The sequence below is a fragment of the Petaurus breviceps genome, unplaced genomic scaffold (assembly GCF_028583685.1).
Source record: "Petaurus breviceps papuanus isolate PSGF00001 unplaced genomic scaffold, PetGlider_PUasm1.0 90752, whole genome shotgun sequence".
Classification (NCBI taxonomy): domain Eukaryota; kingdom Metazoa; phylum Chordata; class Mammalia; order Diprotodontia; family Petauridae; genus Petaurus; species Petaurus breviceps.
The window spans coordinates 13,170,224-13,194,456 of record NW_027187336.1 but is presented as its reverse complement, the minus strand read 5'-3'; the positions used below and the strand labels follow the sequence as shown (position 1 = coordinate 13,194,456).

The window sequence follows — 24,233 nt, the reverse complement described above, 5'->3', positions numbered from 1 at the left end:
AATAAAAAGGAATACTCAGGGACCTTTCCTTGTCAAAGTTCATCCTGAATTTAAATGTCTCCAAAATATCAAAAGGATTAAAAGACCTAAAGTCACCTTTTTCCAATAGTCTTTAAGACTTTATTCTAAGGTCCATAAAAGTTCTCTCATATCACCGTTCCTAGATCTTCCTTTCTCAGTCTTTTAGAGACCACACTGCCTTTTTTAAAAATATTTAGATTGAAATTTGTTTATCCACACTGAAATTCTTCATGTTAAATTTGAAACTTCTTAAAATAGTTTAAAAATTATTGATAAACAAAAGATTTTTTCTCTTTCCCCAAAGATTTCATACCAATATAGCCTGAAGGAAAGATATCCCTTCTTTGCCTATGTAAACCTGCATTCTTTGCAATGTATGGTACACTTTACCCAATAACCCAGGGGGTAAAAAAAAAAGAAGTAATATCCCAGTTCATTATGATTCATGCTCTATCGGTCAGAGTTAGGACATGGAAAATGAGACTGAACTAATAATATGTGCAGAACCCCAAAATGTCATAATGATTGTTTCCAAATCTTCTAAAAAACCTAGATGAGATGTAGGTGCTAGGAATGTGACCATTTCTGTGTCCCTGAGAACATAAATACTTTACAAATGTTCTCATCCTAATCTTTACTGGTTAAGTGGTATCAAAAAAGGATCCATATTTTGGTCCAACTCTAAACCTTCCAAGTTCTGTGATTATGACTAAGTCCTTTGCCTTATCTGGATCTCACTTTCCTCACTTGTAAAATGGAAATAGTTCCTACACTACAAGTTTATTTTTAGGGAAGTGTGTAAATCAAGTGCTATATTAATATGAATTTGTATATGTCTATCTCACTATATTATTATGAGTAATCCTCTAATTTTGTGTGAAGGGGAAATCTGAATTTCCAAATGCACATACAAATATGTTTACAAAGAGATATAAACTTGAAAACAAAACAACATTCCAGAGCTATAGAACGTTAGATCTGAGTAGTAAGAAGCAAAAATTCAAATCCACCATTTTAAAATAGAACTAGAAAGCTTAAGGTGACTGGTCCAGGGTAACTCAGCTAGTTAATAGTCAGTAATAGACTAAATTTGATACTCTTTCTATTACCAGGTGTAGGGAACCTGTGGTCTCAAGGCCACATGTGACCTTCTATGTCCTTGGATGCTGCCTTGAGTGCAAGTTTTACAGAATAAGTCCTTTTATTTGTCCTATGAAGGCTGGATACAGTCTTAGGGCCACACTTAAGGGCCTTGGGGCCACAGGTTCCTCATTCCTGTGAAATCATACAGCCTCACTTGTTAAATACCAGACTTATACTCACTAAGGCCTCAACCAAATTTCCTTTTTTCTCCAACTAAGACCAAGCCAAATAACTCTTCATGATATTCAGCATCTATATTATACTGTGAGTAGTTCTTTAAAAATGAACTTCAAATCACCTTGAAACAATGGAAGATATCACCTCAAAGTTGTGAGATAGAAAATTAAAGTTAGAAGGAGTGAGTAAAAATATTGTGGAGATGTATAACTATATTGAATCGCTTGCTTTCTCAACAGATGGGAAGAGGGAAGAAGGGAGAGAATTTGGAACTCAAAGTTAAAAAAAGTGTTAAAATTTGTTTTTATATGTAACTGGGGAAAAATAAAATACTTTTTTAAAAAAGAAAAATAATAAAAATAAAGATTAATAAAACAAAAATGTTGTGGAGAAACATACTTAATTTTTAATAAGAAGAATGCCATAGAAAACTTATCAAGGGATAAGTGCAACCTTATAAAGCTGAGATAAAATAAGTAACAATGCCAGATTTTGCTCTTTCTCTGAATAAAGTTACAGCAAAAGATTTCATTTAACGTCTTACTGTTGTAACAATAAAAGTATATCTTGAGTTAGTGTTTGGGGATTTTTTTTTAATTTTCTATGTATTAAATGCATCTATACTTTTAAATAGCACCCTCAGATCTGCTGATCAGCAAAGTGCCATATCCTTTCATGGCAGGAGAATGAATGCAAACATTCCTTTTCTGGACAAATCACAGACATATTTGCAAAAGCAGAATTAGGGATACACACACATATCTATGGGGTGTTGCTTAGACTGATTGTTTTATGTATTGACTAGATAAATAACATTGGAAGCCTTTTTCAGCTTCAGTTGGGTACCAAGTAAGGAGCATGGATCTCTGCTGCAAGGATGTCAGATCCTCATTCATGGTGTTCCAATTGGATTCTCTTTGAACATATGCCCTTTCAAGTGAAATTAATCAATCTCTTTATCACTCTCGCAGCATCTGGAGCCATAATCATTACCCAACTGCTGAGAAAGAAATGAAACCACTAATCGCACAGGGAGTAGAGCTTAGTGTTCAGAGTAGGAAAGTTTTTATTAAGTTCTAATTTGAAAAGTGATTTTTCATGACTAGCCACACAGGACATGCCATGCAAAGGAGACCGTACTTCAATAACCACTGGCTGCTTATTCACTAGCAAAGAATCAACATATTAAGAGTTATAGTCATTGGACTTTCTTTAAACCTTTAATGTTCTCCTCTTAAAACACACACACACAAATACACACACACACAACACAGTGTGTGCTTAAGTATATTTCAAGGAATACTTCCCTAAGTAGAAATAGCAAAACCTGCTTGAGAAAACATAGTCTGTCCAACATCCTATAAAGATATGAACATTAATGCTTTTCCCAGAAGGATTCAAAGATTTTCCAGAAGAAAAATTTCAAGGTCCATATGTCCTCATCTAGGGCAAAAACTCAATGAGATCTAAAAAGCACTGTAGTACACTGTTGAACAACAGATTTCAATCAGAGGGCCTGTTTCTGAGTCTAAGTTCTGGTACACACTAAAGAGACTGGGAAATTCCTTTGACCCCTCCAGTACTTGTTTTCCTCATTTGTAAAATGAAGATGATAGTCTTAATGGATTCTAAGTTCTGTTGTAGCTCTAAATCTATGTTTCTATAATCCCACAAGACATATATGTAAGTAGGGATAGAGAGACAAAGAAGGGAAGGTGAGATGGTAGGAGAGGCTGTGGAAAGGAGGTAGTATCTAAACTGATCACTAAATGAAGATAAAGATTATGAGAGATGGAAATGAGGAGAAGGTACAGTCAATATGAAGGAATATTAATCAATAAACAACTATTAAACACCTACTATGTGCTAGGGTCTATCCTAAGCACTGGGGATTTAAAAAAGACACCCCCTGTCCTCAAGAAGTCTGCAATCTAATGGGCAGAGATTCCATACAAAAAGAAACTGAAAAGAAAATGGCCAGGGAGTTGTCAGGAAAATTTCTGCTATGGGGACATAGTGGAACAGCTAGAGATGTCCCAAAGCAGTGCAGTAAGGCGAGAAATGAGATACACTAAGCTGAGGCCCCTCTTTAAATGGAGGCTTTAGTGCTCCTGGCTCTACCCTCCAATAAGAAAGAGGCTGGTTATGAGGTAGAGTCCCAAGGCAGGATGATGAAGTCTTTCCAATTATCAGCTTCCTGGGGCAGAGTAGAGAAGTCACGAGAAGTCACAAAGTAGCACAGTCAAGTAAGAAATGCCTAGATACTCTGAGATCCCTTCTTAAATGGTGTTGAGGGATCCACCCTCTAATCAGTGTCAAGTTTTGTGTAAAGTACCCCAGCTATTTTTCACCAAACAAAACAGGTACATTCCCAAAGAGTTACTTACAAAATAAATATATTCAAATGACAGAATTTTTGAGTGAGACGAGAGTTCTGGGTCTAATTAAATCTCTGTTTAACAAACGAGTCCCAAAGTGATAAAGTGATTTGTCCTAGTTCATCAATATAAGAAAAGCAGAGTTGCAAATTAAAAAAAAATTCCAAAGTTGCAGTTCTGGGCCCTTTCCAGCATATCAAAAAAGAAGGTCTATGCCAGAAGTTCATTCCTATGAGGGAGGGTAACCACATAACAAGAAATGTGCTTCCAAGTGCTGCCTTTAACTAATCTCTTGGGAGAGAATCAATGTATTTCCTTACTGCTCCAGGTCAGTCCTCCTTTTAAAACCTCAACTTAATAAGGTAAAAACCAGTTCCTTCTGCTGTATCTTAATTAGTTGTATATTTAAATAAAGGTTTTTAGCAAGGACTATTAGTAACTTTAAAGGGCATTTGCTTTATTGATTAGTCTAAAAAAAACTTCATTTTTTTCCATCCTATAACAGAACAATAGAGTACTTCTACATGTTGGAATAGTAACGATTATTCAGAGTATGTTTCCTAATTTATTACTACCCAAGTGTGCATTTACATATAGTGGATACATTTATAATAAGTTTATTTGGACAGTTTCTAGTATCATAAAATATCACAGCTGAAAGGGAGCTCAGATGCATTTAGTCCATTCCCTACCTGAACGAGGATCCCCTGTACAATATATGGGTAAAGTGATCATCTAGCATTTGCTTAGAAATCTTCAGTCAGGGAGAACTTAACTGATTCCAAAGGCAGTCAGTCACACTTTTCAATAGCTCTAATTGTTAAAAATTTCTCTTTATATTGACTATTAGCCTCTGTAATAACCGTGCATCACTCCTAGTTCGATCTTCTGGGACTTAGCATAAAATCATGGTCAATTCAATCACATCCAACTCTTTGTGACCCCATGGATTTCATGGCCCTTCAGTCTTCCACTATCCTTCAAAGTCCTCCCAAGTTCATGTTCATTGCTTCCATGACACTATTTGTTTAATCCTCTGCCTTTTGCCTTTGATTTTTCCCAAAATCAGGATCTTTTCCAATGAGTCCTATCTTCTTCTTATGTGGCCAAAGTATTTGAGCTTCAGTTTCAGTACTTGATCTTCCAGTGAATAGCTTGAATTAATTTCAGTAAGCATTTACTGATTGGATCTCCTTGCTGTGCAAAGGGCTCTCACAAGTCTTCTCCAGCACCACAAATTGAAAGAATATATTCTATGGCACTCAGCTTTCCTTATAGTCCAAAGCAATACGTTGATACTGGACAAAACATAGCTTTGACTATACAGACCTTTCTCTCCAAGGTGATGTCTCTGCTTTTTAGAACGCTGTCCAAATTTATCATACTTTCTTTCCAAGAAGCAAGAGTCTTTTAATTTTATGTCTGCAGTCATTGTCCACAATGATCTTTGAGTTCAAGAATATAAAATCTGACATTGCCTCCTTTCTTCTCCCTCTATTTTGTGATAGGACCAGGGGTCAAGATCTTAGGTTTGTTTTTTGTTTGTTTGTTTTTTATGTTAAACTTCAAACTAGCTCTTATACACTCTTTTACCCTCATCAAGAGGCTTGACAATCATTTAATACTTTAAGAGAACTGTCATGTCTCACCGTGTCATTAGGATCAAATGAGATAATATTTGAAAAAGCACTTAGCACAGTGCCTGGCACATAGTAGGTGATTAATAAATGTTTATTGACTGAACTATTGACCTACCATTAAGTCTTCCCCCTCTTGCCCCACCCCTGCCTCTGAAGGCTAAACAGGGGAAGAAAAAGGGATAAGCATTTATAGAGTGCCTAATACCAGCCAGTCACTGTGCTAAGAGGTTAAGTGACTTCCCCTGGTTCCCATAGCTAGTAAGTGTCTTAAGTAATACTTGAACTTGGATCTTCCAGACTGTATGTACTATGCTCTATCCATGCATCATTAAATGACTCTAAACATTTCTAGTTTCTTCAACCTGTTCTCAGGGGAAATGACCTCAATAACTGCCACCATCCTAGTCACCTTCCTCTAGATGCTCCCCAGTTTAATAATATCCTTCAAAAGTTGTGATATCAACAACTGAAAAAACACTTCAGATATGATCGGACCATGTCAGGTAATAGCAGATCTATAATCTCACTTGTCATGCAAACTATGGCTCTCTTACATTAACTTTCTTGGTTGTCATAAGGTGATCTTGACATGTATTAAAACATTCAAATCATTCTTAAAGAAACTTGTTAAGTTATTCAGTTTCCTTTGGCTTGAAAGAGTCAGTAATTCAATTTAGCAAGCATTTAGTAAGGTTATATAATTCTTAATGGTCATCATCAGCTATAAAGGAAGAGTTTCAATAGTGGGATTGATGATGATAAAGATAGTTGACATCTCTAAGTCATTTTTAAGATTTGAAAACTGCTTGATGTGTACATATTATGCCATTTTAGCCTTGCAAAATTCCTGTGAAATAGTTACTGCAATAGGATAATTATTTTGACCTTATTTCAATAATTAGCAAGATTTATAAAAAGCAAAGCCATATTGTGATGGAAAGAGCACTGAACTCACATTTGAAATATATGAATCCTGACTCACCAGTTTTCTAGCTCTTTGTGACCCTACTCAAGTTACTTCAATTTTCTATGCCTCACTTTTCCCATCTGTGAAAGAGAGATAAAAATCCTTGCACCGCTTATTTCAAAGGACTGTTATGAGAAAAGTGTTTTATAAACCTTAAGTACTATAGACATCTGGGCTACCACATCCTTTAGAAAGTTGCTGCGAGGAAAGCACGTTGCAAAATGAAAAGTGGTATACACATTTGAGTTATTATTACTATTTCTTTACTTGTACTTGTAGGTCTGCACAAAAAAATTACTCCAACCTGAAAGAAGTTGGGGAATATATTAAAGATGTAATTTATGTCCTAAAGCAAACTCCATGGAAAACTCCATTTTCATAAATAATAGCAGGTTCATAACACCCAAAAGAAAATCTCTGAGACTTTTCTTATAAGGAACATCTAAGTAGACATATATATAGGATCTTCTCTTGCATCATTATCTTTTCCAACTTCAATTTTTTAGGAGAAGGCAGGTCATTCTCAGGTATCAGAATGGACTTGTCCAAACAGTCTAAAAACTGTTGTCAAATAAACAATTACATTTTTTGAATGTTGAGATTCTATTAATATCTCTGGTAGAATGAGCTGCTTTTGTCCAATTCTATAGCTGTATTGTTCCTATAACTTGGAAAACTGTCTGATTTTCCTTAGTAGAAACTATAGAAATCAATAGATTTCTGAGACCCAACATCAGAAACTGCTGTGATCTAGGAGTTAATGAAAGATACATGTATATCTTTATCTGTCCATCCATTCATTCATCCATCCATCCATTCATCTATCTATCTATCTATCTATCTGGCTTACTATGTGTCAGGCAGTGCCAAGCACCTTAAAAATATTATCTTGTTTTATCCTCACAGCAACCCTGCAAGATGGGTGCTACTATTATCCCTATTTTACAGTTGTGGAAACTGAGGCACAGAAGTTAAATGAATTACCCAGGGTGACACAGCTAATAAGTATCTGAAGCCAGATTTGAACTCACCCATATTCCTGAATGCAAGCCAAGCATTGTGTCTCCTGCACTACTTAGCTATCTCAGATAATAACCAGCTGTACAAATGGCCAGAGACATGCCAATAGAAAAATGACTGCTACCATAGTTAAAATTAATGTGCATATCCAAGTGTCTTTGGAAGAGGGGAAGGGAATAAGCACTTATTGAATACCTATTACATGCCAATTACATGTACACATTACAAATATTTCATTTGCACAACTTTGAGAGGTAGGTATGGTTAATATCTCCACTTTACAGTTGAGGAAACTGAGGCAAACAGAGGTTAAATGACTTGTCCAGGTTCACACAGCTGGTAAGCATCTGAGGCTGGATTTTGAACACAGGTCTTCCTGACTTCAGGACTAGTGTTCTATTCACTGTGCATTTATATAGCGATAAATATTATCGCAAATAGATTTATATATGTATATAGATATATGCATGTGTATGTGTACATGTAGATATGTGTACATATACATCTCTAGTATAGCTATCACATATATCATATACACACATACACAGTGAATCAAAATTTGCTCTGATAGCTCGTATCCATTGAAGGAAACCAGATTTTTTCCCCCAATTTGCATGTATTGGAGTCTAAGGTAATTTGTGTTCTAAATGCTGAAGAGAGGGGAAAAGAGCAACCCTCTCAAAACAAAGAATTGCCCACCATGTAGAAACAAAATGTGAGACAGCTTATTATTTTCCAGCATAATTATTTTTAAATGTGGTGAAGTTCTTTACAAATTCAGTAAAGTAATTAAGCCCCAAATACAGTTTTCTGAAACATATTAAGAATACAACTATCCCTTTTCAATGTTGTACTCATATATAGCAACAGGAATCTCTCCAACAGCTGCATTCAATTAAAAAATTATTAACCCTAAGGAAAAACTACCCAAAAAACTTCCCATCTGTTATGTTTTTATCATTCATTTTGCTACTTTGTATAAGCGGAATGTGTATTGTGAATGAAATCCAACATTAGGTGAAAAAAAGTATTATCTCAGTAGTAGATTACTTTTTTAAAAGCAAAAAAATAGTGATAAATTTAAAGGGGAAAATACTTTCACAAATTTCCTGTATGACCCACAGTTCTGTTCCCCTAGTAACCCTAAAGAGAGAAGGAAAGGAGAAGGTGGTTAAAGCACATGATTACTTTTGGCAAGAAAAACAAAGCTTGGTCAGAACATACTGTCATCAGAGAGATAAAACAACCATAATAGTGAAAGTAAAAGATTATTTTATGGTGTAAATCCCTGGTCTAGTTCACACTCACAATTTTTTCTCAACGGCTAAAATTTGTTCAAATATTCAGAGTTTTTTTTTCCCATATTACTAAAATAACTGTGCATGCAAAGTCAACAAACATATAGGGTATGACTTTCGATTTACATTCAAGTTGTATCAATATCCTCCTAGGTTGAGATGTCTTAAAAGTCAAATTTTAAAACATTGAAGGCCGTTTTAAGACTGTAAACATTGTTTTTAAATCTTTAATCTATTCTCTAATCCTATTTTGTTGGATTAAACTCATTTTTTCTATTCTTCTTGTTCTTGGATTCCTTTTAAAAGGAATTCTTCCTTGGAAGAAAAAGGCAGGAGTTGGAGACTGAAGAACTGTCCCTGGTTGTTCCAAGGAAATTTCACCATCAATGTGCCATTTCTCAAGCAGATGTATAATTTACATGGAAAAAAAAATCTGAGTTGGGATCATGGTCCTCATACTCACTTTTTTAATCATACCCATGACAGGGAAGTTCTGTTCAAATTCCTAGACTGTTTGGTCTTTAACTTTTCAAAAAAATGACCTCTCTGTAATGTCCCAAAATTTTTCACTCTACCCCCCCTACACAATAGTAGCCATTATTTGGAAAAATACATAACAACACATACAAAAGAAGTTCCACTACAATGGATTAAGGTTTTTATTTCATGTATATGCATATGGGAAAATTCAAACACATACCTATAAAAATGTTATTTATTCAAGTCTACAGAGGATAAGTTTCATTTATAGAAACACACATGTAACCTGTCCAACCCTACCCATGGATCTTTGGCCCACAGATTGGGAACCACCAGTTTAGTGTTGATTTTTAATACAGATATTTATGTACATGGCTTATCAAGGCGTCATGTCAATAAGCATTTTAAAGTTCCTCCTATGTATTAACCTGGGAGTTCAAAGAAAGGCGAAAAATAGGTTTTGCTATCAAGGATAAGTGATGTTTGTGTGTGTGTGTGTGTGTGTGTGTGTGTGTGTGTGTGCGTGTGTGTGTAAAATTATAGATAAACACAGAGAGAAGGCCCTAATATTCAGGAGAACTGGAGAACTCACAGCCCTACTAGATTATAAACTCCCTGAACTCAGAATTTTTTTTTTCTAAGTGATTCCCAGCAGCATTAGCACAGACCCTTGTATGCAGTAGTTAATAATAGTTTCCCAAATTGAGTGTATAGAATTTCTTCATTGCCCCCTATGAATTCGAGTAGAATTCTCTGTACCATGGCTCCTCCATAAATCCTTGTTGGATGAAAAATAAATATATACTAACAGGCTATTAACTGGGAAAGCAGAGTAGATGAAATAACTTTAGGATTTTAATCGAATACATGTTTTTTCATGATTTGGGGTATTTTAAAATTGAGGTTACACATGTATCGGTCCTGATGTTATACAATAGAATAATACAAAATCAACTTACATATATATGTTTATGTATATTTATATGTGTGTATGTACATATGTTTACAAATTTCAAACCCATTTTACATATATATGATATAATATGCATATTTTAGTCATTGAGCTGTTCAGTCATGTCCAGCTCTTCGTGACCCATGGACCATAGATAGCATGCCAATACTATCAATGGGATTTTCCTGGCAAAGATACTTGAATAGTTTGTCATTTCCTTTCCCAGTGCTAAATGATTTTCCCAGGGTGACACAGCTCGTAAGTGTGTGAGGCCAGATTTGACCTCAGGTCTTCCTGACTCCAAGCCCAATGCTTTATCCACTGTGCCACCTAGCTGTCATATGTGCATGTATGTATGTATGTATGTTTGTGCATGCATATTGTATGCACATGTATCTATAGAATGTACAAGTGCATTGCACATAGGCATACATGTAGAGATATGTGTATATACATATATACATATTTATGTACAATCTTTACAATAACCCTGGTAGGATATCAGGACAGGTATTCTCATCCCCATTTGATGAGAGTCAATTCTACTTAAAGTAACTACATTAACCACATGAGAACTCACTTGAGACAATCAATGAATCAATCAAAAGCATTAAACTAGATCTGGGAAGTCCTTAATCAGTCTGAGAAGAAGGAAAACCATTAGATAATATGAAATACCCCTACATAGGAAATATATTGGGATTGGTGGAAAAGACTCAGTTATGCCTTTGCTATAAGACACCAACCCAGTTTGGAGCCCAAGCACTCAAAATTGCTGCCAACCCCCTAAAACGAAATCACTTGGGGGGGAGGAAAATGGGAAGAAAAGTCTCTGTGTATAACCTTGTGAACTTTGCAGGGTCTAAAGATGTTTTGCCACTCCACAGGTATTTCTGAGATAGCAAGGGCTGATGGCAGCCCCTGCAACTGGAGCCTAAAGCCATCTTAACAAACTGAGGAAAGACAGCTGGAGAACACTACAAAGAGCCAGAATAAAGTTGTGTCATGCCTAAAGGAAACATCATGAGAATGTCATGGAAGAAAAAAAGGCCTTTCATTCAGTCACTGTTAATTACTCTGTGGCCACACATACTTTGAGTTCATTAGTCTCTATGTACTTGTAGAAGAGTATTCCCAGACTCTTGAAGAGAGGGAGGGGGAAAAGAATGTTTATATAAACTATTCTTATTATAATATATTAGTAATTACTTGTTTCAACCTCACCACCACCACCACCAGCTAGCATTTATATAGTTGAGAGCAGCTAGGTGGATAGAGTGCCAGGCCTGAAGTTAGGAAGACATCTTCCTGAATTCAAATCTGGCCTCAGACACTTACTAGCAGTGTGACCCTGGGCAAGGCACTCAACCCTGTTTGCCTCAGTTTCCTCATTGGTAAAATGAGATGGGGTAGAAAATGACAAAACACTCCTGTACTTTTGCCAAGAAATCACTAGTAGAGTCAGATGGAGTTGGAGGCAACTGAAAATGACTAAACAACAGCAATTTGTATAGTGCTTTGAGATTTGCAAATATTGTCTTATTTGATCCTAAAATAACAACCCTTGTAGTTAGATACTATTATTATCCTCATTTTACATGTGAGGAAACTTAGGCATAAAGAAGTCAAGTGACTTGCCCAGGGTCACACAAGTGTCTGAGGCTAGATTTGTACTTAGGTGTTCCTGACTCCAAGCCTGAAATTATCTGCTTAACCTCAACTAACTAACCTCAAACTAATTAAATCTGGCTCTCTCTTCATAGCAGCTGATAATCAATGGGAGAAGCACATTTGAGTGAATGGGTGGGAGTTCATTAGATAAAACCTTGGGGTTCTCCTTAGTACACTGAGGAGAGATGTAGGCAACCACCCTTTGGGGCCCCAACCTGCTAGTACAATGGAGGTTTAGGATAGTCCCAGAGTCTGTGTTACTTGAATAGTGATGTTGTGAGACTAACATAGGTAACATAGATAACATAGGCCAAGAACTCTACAAACCTCAGAACCCTAGATGAATATCTGTTATTGTTATTGTTAATTTTATTATTATCCTAAAGTTACTAAGCCTCCAGCCTGATGAGAACTTCATTCCTGGAAACTTGTATTGCACCCATATTGAATTCAAGCAAAGTCTATAGAATAATACAGAATAGGCTAGTAAATGCCTAACAACTGGACACTCAAAGGGAGAAAATATAGTATACACATAAACATTGTATATATGTAAATGTATACATGAACATATATGCATATATATGTAAACACTTTTATCATTAATACTTTCTTAAATCTAGACAATGAACCAAACAACACATCAAGGTTTTTGTAGCAATTGCCTATTCCAAATGCTCACACAGAAATTTTAATTATAGGTTTGGTTAGAGTTCACACAAGCACAATCCTGTCTTAGATTAGGTGAATATGACTCGGAGAGTTTACAGGACTTTTTAAAGTTCACATGAAAAGTAAGTGGTAGAACCAGAACTAGAAACAGATATTCTGTCAGTCCATTATTTTTGATAATATTGTATAAAGTATTGTGTTTTGTAATATTGTTGTATAAAAGCTTTAGAAGGACTTGATCTCTTTACAGTTTTCATATTGCTTCAATGCTACTTGTGCTGTGTGTGTGTGACCAAGAGCTTTTCCTCCCCCAAGATACAGAGATATCTGCTATTTATTAAAGCTATTTATTTTTAATTAAATGCCTAGGTGAATAATTTTATGAATTTATATTATACTTATAACAATTAGCTGCCTCTTGAATTCCTCCTCCCTCCTAATTTATTAAATGTTAGATTACCTGCACATTTCAAAAAGGGTTTCCAGTGCAAAGGGAAGGGTAGGAGGGAAGAATGGATGATTCAAGCTTTAATAAAATGTTAACTGATTGAGATGCGGAAGAAGCTTCTCATGCCATGCCATTTAAATATCTCTTCCATTAAAAAAAAAGAGATTAATTTTAACTTACTTTACCCTCAGAACTTAAATCTTTCTTTTCACCTGAGTCATTATTTATTGACTGAGCAGGATTTAATGAATTTACAAGTTACAGTGTAAGCAGCTTTTCAAAGGTCTGTTCTATAGAGGGATATCTTCAGCACCTAGATAACATTCAGTGTAATTATTTAGGCCCACTTATGAATACAGGCAAACCCTCTTCCAACCCACCTCTTTTTTCTCTTCTCCTTTAGAAAAGTGCACAACATCCCAATGCATAAGCAATCTGAAAATGTGAGGCCAAATTTAAAGTCATATTTTTAATTTTGTCATTTTCAATCCTACCCCTAAAAAATCTGAACTGAATGTGTTAATGTATTACCAGAATGTGCTAGTATGTGGCAATGCATTACTAGAACATGCTTAATATTTACATTATTTAAGAAACTCCCTTGTGTGACCTGAAAACTCATTCCTCTCCCTAATCTAATGTACTTTATTTTTTCCTAAAATATATTAAATAATTTTCGTCCTTTAAAGCTATTCCTCTTATGAATCTTTAGATAATGACCTACACAAAATTTGAATTCCAGACTTTATCCATTCCACCTAAAAAAAAAATACTTACTACTTGTCCATCATAGGTCTGTAAGGAATATGGTAGGATTTGAAAAAGTTAACATGGAGCAAGTATCAGATGGTATAGGTGTCACCAGGTGCATCCAGGAACAGGTAAGCAAGGTTAGGCATTCTCTAATTTACTGTTAATGAGCTGCTCTCCAGTTCTACCTCATTCCACTCAGTGAACTTGATTCATAGCATCTCCTCAAGTCTGCCTACCTCCAGTCTTCAGTGTTCTTGGATTTTTGTGACTCCTTTCTCCTAATGTGTCCCAACTCTGATTCCTGAATCTTCCATTGTCTGAAAATTTAGTACGGGTATTTTAGGCCAAGGACAAACCCTGAATCAAAGAATTGGAAACTGAGAGGATGTCCATCAATTAGGGAATGGCTGAACAAGTTGTGGTATATGATTGTTATGGAATACTATTGTGCTATAAGAAATGATGAAGAGAATGGTTTCAGAAAAGCCTGGAAAGACTCACATGAACTGATGCAAAGGGAAATGAGCAGAACCAGGAGAATGTTGTACACATCAGCAGCAATATTGTAATGATGATCAACTGAAAGACTTAGCTTCTCTTATCAGTACAATGATCCAAGCTAATTCTGAATGACTCATAATAAAAAAAATGCCATTCACCACCAGAAAACAAAACTGCTGAACTCTGAGTAAAAATTGAAGTGTAATTTTTTCACTTTATTTTTCTTGCTTTTTCTTTGCAACATGGCTAATATGGAATTATGTTTTGCATGATTTCACATGTATAATTGATATATTTTTTGTTTTCTCAGTGATTGGGGGAGGGGCTAAAGGGAGAGAGAGATTTGGAGCTCAGTTATTTTTAAATTTAAATAAATATCTGTGTATATATATATATATATGTATATATATATATATATATATATAATATGTATGTATTTTTTAAGCAATTGGGGTTAAGTAACTTGCTCAAAGTTACATGGCCAATTATTTTGTGTGAGTGCTAAGTATCTGAGGCCAGAACCGATCCCGGGTCCCCTGACTCCGGGGCCGGCGCTCTTACTCACTGCGCCACCTGGCCACCTGATACGTATGTTTTTTTGTATGTATGTATTAGAGAGTAATAAGGTCCAAGTATAAGGGTGTAATGTAATGCCAAGGAAAGGCAACTTCCCAGGTTCAAAATACCAGCATAGGTGCTCTCTATTTTATTCAGTAACAAACCCAGAACAGAGAAGATCAAAACATGACATCATTCAAAATACAGCATTTACTAAGTGTGATTAAATCATCTCCAAGGCCTACCCCACCCCAGGACTTTCCAATCATTCAATCAATTACAAAGTCTCTGTTCCAAATACTTCTCCACCCCTAGGCTATACCTTAATTAAGTCCACCACAAAGCCCCTCTTCTCAAATGGAGATTAGTTTCCAAACATAAGTAAAATACATTCATTTGCTCAACCATAGAACACAAAAAGGTCAAAAGTTCCCCACCCCTGGATCACAATTGAATCTACCCCAGAGTTACATCAAGTTTAAACACAGCACTTAATACCCAAATGGAGGTCTTTTCTTCATCTTGACACGAGGCAAGTTCTCAGCAATCTTAGTTCCTGGGGAGACAAGGCTTAGCAAGGCCATAAGATACATTGCCAGTCCCTTCATGAATTTATCCTCTGTCTGTAGAACAGTCCTAGAACCCCTGAACACATTAGCAAAGCCCTCTCCCAGGATTTCTGTAAACATACAACAAGAAAATCCTTCTTCAGGGCTTCCGAACCAACAGAAAGGCTCCCAGACCCCTGCAACAACAGCACTGTCCTTCACCAGTGGACAGTATTCATTCTGTCTGCCGGACAGTCTCCAGACCCCTGCAACAACAGTACTGTCCCTCACCAGTGGACAGTATTCACTCTCTGTCTGCAGGACAGTCTCAGGCCTTCTTAACCAAATGCCAGGTTCCAGGACTTCTTCAACAGGACAGTCTTTCACCAGTGGACAAATCTGGCAAAATAACATCAAAACAGACAGACAAAGTACCAGCAAAACAGCCATGTCTCCTCAGTCCTTGGCGGCTCAGGGGGCAGGTCTCAAAAGTCCAGGGCAATTCAAAGCGGCCACCAGCAATCTCTTAGTCTCTCCTCTCCACGAGGTGCTGCTTCCCAAAAAGAACTTCCGCCTCTCCCTCGTGTCTCTCCAAATCTACGTCACCAGCTCCTCCCAGTCAGGACTTTCTTTTCACATCAAAAAGTCCATCCCACAGGTGGGATTAACAAGCTCTGGGTTTTAATACAATCAATTTGAAAACCAAGCCCAATACAGGGGAATCTCCACATTCCATTACTATCACAAAGGGGGCCCAAAAGAAAGACCTGAGTCCCTTGCTCTGATACTGACTGACTGATACCTCACAGATACTCAAGAAACACTCTCAGATGACTTCCTCTTGCTATCCTTTGGCCATACTCAAACATTACAAACTAATTTTTAAAACAATTCTGAGAAAAACAAAAAGCAAAGCTGACCTGCCATGAACTAAAAGCCTCACAACACATTCCACAGTCTAATAAAAAGGCCTCAGGATCCTCATTGCCTGAGTCCACTTCCTCATTTTCATTAAGTTAGAATGGAAAGGGCTGACTGTATATTACAGTGATCCTTACTATTTAGACTGGACTCTCTCACTCTTCTTGACCTGGTTATGTTTCTCCTATACAGATGACAATTTGACCAAGAGCCTTCCTACGACTATCTTTATCTTGAGTACTCTCTGAATGTAGGCGTACTCTCCAAAGTCAGTTGGTAAATTCCCTAACTTTCCCTCTCCATCCAACATTAGTAATTCATATCCAATGGTTAATGGGCTAATAGGGGTTTTCTACCTATAGGGTTAGCCCAGTATTATTTAAAAATACATATAAACTAATATTTCTTCCTCCCCAAGACATATCAGTAGTCTTACTACTTCCACAAAAATAATGAAGCTAGTTTTTTCTTGATTATTCTGGGCCTCCAACATTTAAGGTCTTTTTCCATAAGAGGACAACTTCCTAAAGTAGTAGAGAGACAGTGGGATATAATAGAATGCTTGCCAAACTTAGAGTCAGATGACCTAGGTTCATAACCAGATCATAACATTATCCAAGCTGATGACACAAGACAAGTCACCTCACTTTTCTGAAAGGGAAAGGAACAGGGACTTGACTTGCTATTTTGTTGGTATAGGGATCCCCTAGTAGGAAGCTTCTCTACTGATTCAAGTTAGTGCCTTTTCTGTAGTTTGTCAGCTTTGAGGGTTGATTAGAGCAATGAGAGGTTAAGTGAATTTCCTTGGGTGCCAATATGTATAAGACAGAAGATTTAAACCCAAGTCTTCCTGGCTTTGAATTCAAGTCTTGGTCTAGTATACCATACTGTCTCTCTAGAAAATGGGTATAATAATGCTCGTGTTACTGTGTGCCACAGAGTTACTGTCGGAAGTTATATGGCTATAACTTACTTTAGAGTAGAAGTGAATTCCCCTTCCTAGAACACAGGAATGACTGCTAACATTTTCATAATATTTTAAGTTTTACAGTCTTCTGTAATAATTATGCTTGGAAAAAGATTTAAAGATATTAGTGATCCCTGAAGCCCTATGAAGACATCTTCTGCTCATCCCTCTTGTGCAGTGGAATATGATTAGATTTACTCAAAACAAGAAGCCATATCACTTCTTATTCAAGACTCTTGCTGACCTGGTTCTGTTTCCTCTGCCTAGATGACAGATTGCCTGACACTGCATATAGCTCACAGGAACTCATCACAATGTTGACAGGTATTCAACAGTCTTGCTAGATCAATGACCCCCATATTATCCTATGGCTAAACACAAATTTTCCATCAACAGGGATTGCTTTAACTATATGGTCTTTCACTCACTCATTACTCATCTATTCACTGTTTGGTTTTTTTTTTTCTGATGTTAAGACATACCTAGGAATGTTTCCAAGTAAGTTGAATTTTGCTAAGATCTAACCTTTAGATTGAAGGGAATAGGAGGAAATGAACAAATATTTTAAGTGATTTACAATACAATCTGAACCCAGAAAATTTCTAAATAAGAGTTTATCAGTTATTCATTAGAAGTCAACCCAGCTTTTAGATTGAGTCCTTGGATTTGATAACAAAATCCCAAAGTGCCAATAATAATATTCACTGAATGATATTAAATGAAATTTCAGGTTTAAATGGAATGAGCATCATCAGAAATAAGGAATATCTCACCGCAATGTCACTGTCACTTAGTCTAAGATGTCAAGATAGCGAATGAGAGTGATGACCAAGAATTGAAATATAGGAGTCAGCTTTCTACATTTAAGTCAAAGATGTTTTTACCACCTCTGACTTCATGGGAGAGATGAAAACATACATCTACTGTCATTAGGATGCCAGTATGAGAGGAATAAATTAATACCTGTATCTCATGGGGTTGCTGCAAGCCTCAACATACACACAAACACAGGTAGTCCTACCTAGAGTACTTTATAAACTTTAAAGAATTATACATATATCCTTTGATATATGGTCATCATCACCATCATCATCTGTGCTTTAGCAGTTTGCCCAAAGACAATCTGCAAGCTCTCTCTGTGGAAGGGACAGCGGGATCACAAACTTGCATCTGGGACAGACCATAGAGATAACCTAATTCAACCCTCTCATTTTTCAAATGAGGAAAAAATGAGTTTTAAGGAGATAAAGCCCACTGATCATAGTCACACAGAGGGACATGAAATAGTTCTAGGCTGCAAACCCAGATACTTTGACTTGAAAACCAGACTTTTCCTACTAATTCATTCCATCCAGACAAATGCAACTGTAGCTATGTCAAAACTTAAACCCAGAACTTTTAGTGCTCAAATTGTCTAGATCAGATTTCTGTTAAACCACAGAAGCAGTGTCTGTGACCAACCAGGTTACCTCTTAAGGCTGTAATCAAACTTTATGGAGATAAGCTTTTCTTAACTTACCTAAGCTAGCCCAGAACTGACAAGTGACCTTTGCCTTTCCAGAATAGGGGGACCTACCAGAGCTTGGGCTTCATTGGTAGACCTTTGAGTTACACAACCACCATAGACAATTTTAGTAGAGGAAAAAAACAGCATAGTGTCAGGCCATTTTTACACAGACATGCACATGTTTATAATTTTATATTTAATAAGATGTTCAGTCTGCTATAATTTAAACAAAACAGCAGCATTCACAGTCAGGCAATACTCTACTTTTAGAACTCTTTGCAAAGCTGTGGAAACTACTGTGAAAGAATATGCAAATCACTAATTAGATATCAGAGTCGACAATTAAATTAATTTATAAGGGCTTAAATGCAATTAAATTTCCTCCAGATTGTATCTTTAATGGTGCTTGGTTAGCAGTTAATATACTTTAAAGCATAATTCAGTCTTTTATTTTTGCAAAGTCATTTAAATGTTACAAATATTACTTTCATGAATATTTCCATGGTGACAAAATAAGTTTACAATCTATTTAATTTATGGCCTATGACATAAAGACCAAAGCTCAAGAACCACAAACCTACTAGATAGCACACTTTTAGTTTCTAAGCTATCTTTTGTAAATAGGTAGTCTTCAAAAGGGGATAAATATATATGACTGAGACACTTGAAACAAATGAAATCTAGAACAAAGGAAGTTTAAGAAGTTCAAATAACTAAGTTTGGGTTTTCTCAACCACACTAACAAGCCAGTAAAATGTTAATAATTCTTTTACATTGACAAATTAAACTTTATTCCAGAACACAATCATGGGTATCTTTCCATGTATTCAAGATAGTTTAAAAAAAAAACCTTCACTCATATGGACAAAATAAAAACTATATAAATGTTGAAACTAATCATCTCAAAACACATTAGTGTTATATTTCAACTCTCAGAGAGATAACTAACAAGAAATGTTGAAAGAGCAATTATTCAGTGTGCAAAACCTGGTAATATGGAGTGTCTCTTGGGAAGCATTTAATAATAAATATCTAACTAGAGTATCCTCTAAAAGAAATCTGCACGACTGGTCCAAATAATTTTTAGCAAGAGGCTGTCAGCTAAATTCAGATGTCATTTTTGCAATAAATGGTTGGTTCTGTGCAGAGAAATATGGAAAACCTTGACAAAGAAGGAGATGTAGCTATGAAAATCATAACTTTACTTGACAGCAATATGAAAATCTGAAACTGGCATCACTTCTGGATTGGGGTTTGCCAGAGGAAACAGGGAACGATAAATGAATCTTTTTGTGATGATCACAACAATTATATTCAAAGATCAACCCCACACTTTACAAAAAAGGATGTTCAGAATGACCCCAGTATATTTTTCTCCTCTGGAGACATTATACCATTGCCAAATTAAAGCTAGAAACTAACATTTTTTTTTGCCTTATGAATAAAAGTGAGGGGGATAAAAGAAATGTGAAAAAAAGAATAGCACAAGCATTCCTACCTGGTTTCCAGATGAATTGAGTATCCTTTTTGCCTTCCAAATGAGTTGTTAGGAGCAATACAAGACAAAGTAAGAGACAGGGCTTTCTCATGCTTTTCCATAACCAGTGTGTGACAGCCAGATTGACTCTTGGAAACATTCTTCAGATTTTTTTTGCTTCTTGTTTTCCCTATTCCTATAATAAAGAAAGAAAATTTGTAATGATCAAGAAAACATGTAGTTAGATATAGATATACATATATATGCAAACTAGAGAAAACCTCTATCTCATCACTTTGCAAATTAAGCAGTAGAACTTCAGAAATAACTTTTTCAATGTTTTTTTTTTCCACTTACATGCCCATTTAATTGCAAAAATTTAGGTTTAATTGCAAAAAATATAGGCATAGAGACTATCCTTGTGATTTCATTGGTGAAGAGAGCTCCCGATAAGGAAATTACTTTAACAAAGTAGGTAGACACTTTTTCGGCAATTTATCATCTTAGAGAATTTCCTTGAGTACGGAGAAAGGGACTGTCTTGCCCAAGATCCCATAGGCAGTATTAGAAGTGATACTAAAAACCAAATCTTTTTGCATCTGAAGCCAGCTCTCTACACACTATATAACATTAACTTTGTGTGTGTGAGTGAGTGAATGTAAATCTCTAACTGTATTATAGACATCTCAAACTCAACATGTCTGAAACTGAGCTCATTATCTTTCTAAAAAAAAAACCCAAAACAAAAAACCAACAACAACAAAAAAAAAACCTTCCCTAAGGGCGGCTAGGTGGCACAGTGAATAGAGCACCAGCCCTGGAGTTAGGAGGACCTGAGTTCAAATCTGGCCTCAGACACAACACAAAAACTAGCTGTGGGACCTTGGGCAAGTCAGTTAAGCACAATTTCCCTCCCCAAAGCAAAAAACAAACAAACAAAACCTTCCCTCTTCCAAACTTCCTTATTACTGCTAAGGGGATCCTCATCATCCCAGTCACTCAGGCTCACCACCTAGCTGGCATCCTCAGTTCCTCACTCCCTCTCACTCCCCATATCTAACTTATTGCCAAGGCCTGTGGATTTTACCTTTTGTAACATTTCCCATCTACTCCTCTTTCTCTCCTCTACTGCCATCACCCTCATATAAGCCCTTACTATTTCATGCCTAGTCTACTGTTATAGGCTCCTGGCTTGTCTCCCTGCTTCAGTCTCAAGTCACTCCCACTCCAATCCATCTTCTAATCAGCAGTCAAATTAATCTTCCTAAGCCTCAGATCTGAAATGTCACTACCCTGTTCCTATTCAATGAACTCCAGTGGCTCCCTATGACATCCAGGATCAAATAAAAAATCCTCTGTTTGGCGTGCAAAAACCCTTCACAACATGGCTCCCTCCCACCTTTCTAGTCTTATACTTTACTCTCTACCATGTAATCTACAATCCAGGGACATTATCGTCATTAAAGTCTCTTGCACCTTCACCAAACTCTGCGCATTTTTGCTGGTTGTTTCCTATCGAACTAGTGTGCCAGGAATTTTCTCTCCTCCTTTCTCTACCTCCTAGCTTCCCTTACTTCCTTCAAGTCACAGTTAAAAATTTCATCTTCTGTGAGAAAATTTCCTGATCCCCCTTAATACTAGTGTCTTCTCTTTATTGATTAGCTTCAATTTTATATACATGTATGTATATTTTCAGATATATTTAAATTTTAGTATTAAATTTATTTAAATTAAATATAAATTAAACTTGTTAAATATATAGGTATATGCATATATGTGTGTATACACACATGCACATGTATGGACATATACATATGTGTATGTGTTTGCATGTTGTGTCCCCTAGGCTATAAGCCCCTTGAGAGCAGAGATTATTGTTTCCCTTTTTTCTATCTCTAGCACATAGCATAGTACCTGATATATATTAGAATTTAATAAATGTTTTCTAACTGATATGTATATATATATGTTTACATTTTAATAAATTTTGATACTTGATAGATCATATGAAATTTTAAATTCTTGGAATAATCATTGTTTTCCCAGGACTATTTCCATTTCAGGAGACTGACTGATACATTTGTTCATCAAAGTCACACTATTTTCACAGAATATAGGTTTCTTTTGTTGAGGGTACCACAACACAATCAATGCCTTTGAAGGAACTTATTTTAATACAACATAGAAAGTGTGATTTTGTTGTCCCTTCACTAGTGTAACCCTGCTATAACTTAGCAAAGGGTCTCCAAGAATGTCTTTGGACAAAAATTTATCATACTTAGGCAACCTAGTGATGAATATTTTTCCATCATGTAGTGAGTGAGGCTGGACCTCAGAGAGAACACAGGCCATCACTGGACCTATAGTTACAGCCTTTTCAACTTAGTAAGACTTGACACAGTTTAGAGTTCCCTAACATAGACTGAGCATCCTAATGAAGCCACAGAGGTGGATTTCAGTGGTAAGTTTATAATCTTCAAAATTTTAGTAGTTTAATTGATATTAAAATATTAAATATTTTTAAATGTTATACATATTTAAATAGTTTAATTAATTAATGTTAAAAATATTAATAGTTTGCATTTACAGAGGGTGTGAAAAGAGCAGAGTACCTTCCTCACAACAAATCTGTGAATCTGAAGGTCATCAAAGAATTATCTCTATATAACCCATGAGGCAATGGAGGCTCAGAGAAGTTAGTTGATTTACATGCTCCCCCACTTAGCAAGTGATTGAGTGGGATCAGTTCTCCATAATCTACAAGACAAGCATCAAAAAGTATTGCTTTCAAATACTCCACCTGCCATGCTTAATCACTCATCAGAACCTCCTCACTTTTTAAAAAATTCAAAGTATAGATTTTCAAGCACTAAAATGGATGTAATATAGTTCTTCTTCAACCCCCACCTTTTAAACTAAAATGTTCAATCATTGTCTCATCCATATTTGAAGCCATGAAGGTGTGAGTCAGTGCTACAACACATCTGAGAACAGAGAGAGCAGAGGGGATGTTGGTCGTTACCAAAATGGTGTGGAAATCAGGGAACAGTTGGTAGGAAGACTTTTTTTTAGCTCTTCTTAAATCAGTCTCATATTAAGGTTGTTATAATATCTCACTTGGAGTGTCTTCTCAGAACATTAAATTTTGCAAAAGATATTATATGCATTTCATGTATATGCACGCTCATATACAGAATTCAGTAAATAATTATCAAATACCCACTTTGTAGAAAAAACACATCTGTAATAATGTGAGGTTTGGAAAGTATTTTTTTCCTCCTAATAAACCTAAGAAATAGCAGAAAGATCAGGAAACTGAAGTTGTGAGGGGTTAAATTACTGTGACTACCCAGATAGTGTTTAAAGTAATATTGAAACTGGATCTGTTGGCTATATGTCCAATGTTCTGTTGCACATTGAATCATCCTGCCTTGCCTAGCTTATAAAGCAAGAATAAGTGCAAAAATATGTCCATAGCCAAAGGAAAATGACACAAGGGTGATACTCCTTTCTCCTGGGACACATAATCAAGTTAATTTTGCTCGATAAAGTAAAAGACTCCTTTGGATATTTGATCAATGACCAGTGTTTTCAGTGACTATTTCAAAGTTGGGGTCACACAAAAACTTTATTTAAACAAATTCCCATCATTTTCCAAAGCTGCCAGTTATTGTTGGCCAGTATGCCTCTGCTAAGTGAGATTTCTTGAAGTAGAATTTCCATATTTGCATGGTGTGATTTTTCTGTCTACCCTACTTGCACACTTCTTCATCTTACCATATGTCAATTGAGAAAATTCTACCCCATGTCCTCTGCATATATTTAGTTCAGGGAATTGTAGAAAGCATTGCTTTTGGGAAGAAGTAGGGGCTGATAATGGACTATACTCAAGGATATTATTGGTGATAACTCTCTCCTGCCTCTTAAGTATAAGTAATTCCTTTAATTGAGGTAAAGTGCCTGAGGAGTGGAAAGAAAGCTGGCTTTGGAGTACAAGAACCTGGGTTCAAATTCCGGCTTTTCTAAACATTTACTAGTGTAGCCCTGTATCTGTTTAATATTAATTTCTCATATTTAACTTAGAAAGTTGGACACTACTACTTCTCTACAGACTTTCAATCTAGGACTGATGCC

General features: G+C 36.1%; 1 protein-coding gene across 1 annotated transcript in view; it reads right to left on the bottom strand.

Annotated features, from left to right (window-relative positions):
• The window catches only part of THSD7B (thrombospondin type 1 domain containing 7B), a 1,193,076-nt gene that overhangs the window by 996,769 nt on the left and 172,074 nt on the right, over positions 1–24,233 (bottom strand). The window contains exon 2 of the mRNA XM_069067855.1: positions 20,121–20,295. Coding sequence (XP_068923956.1) covers positions 20,121–20,259 — 139 coding nt within the window. The 5' untranslated portion in view covers positions 20,260–20,295. The remainder of the gene's footprint in view (positions 1–20,120; positions 20,296–24,233) is intronic.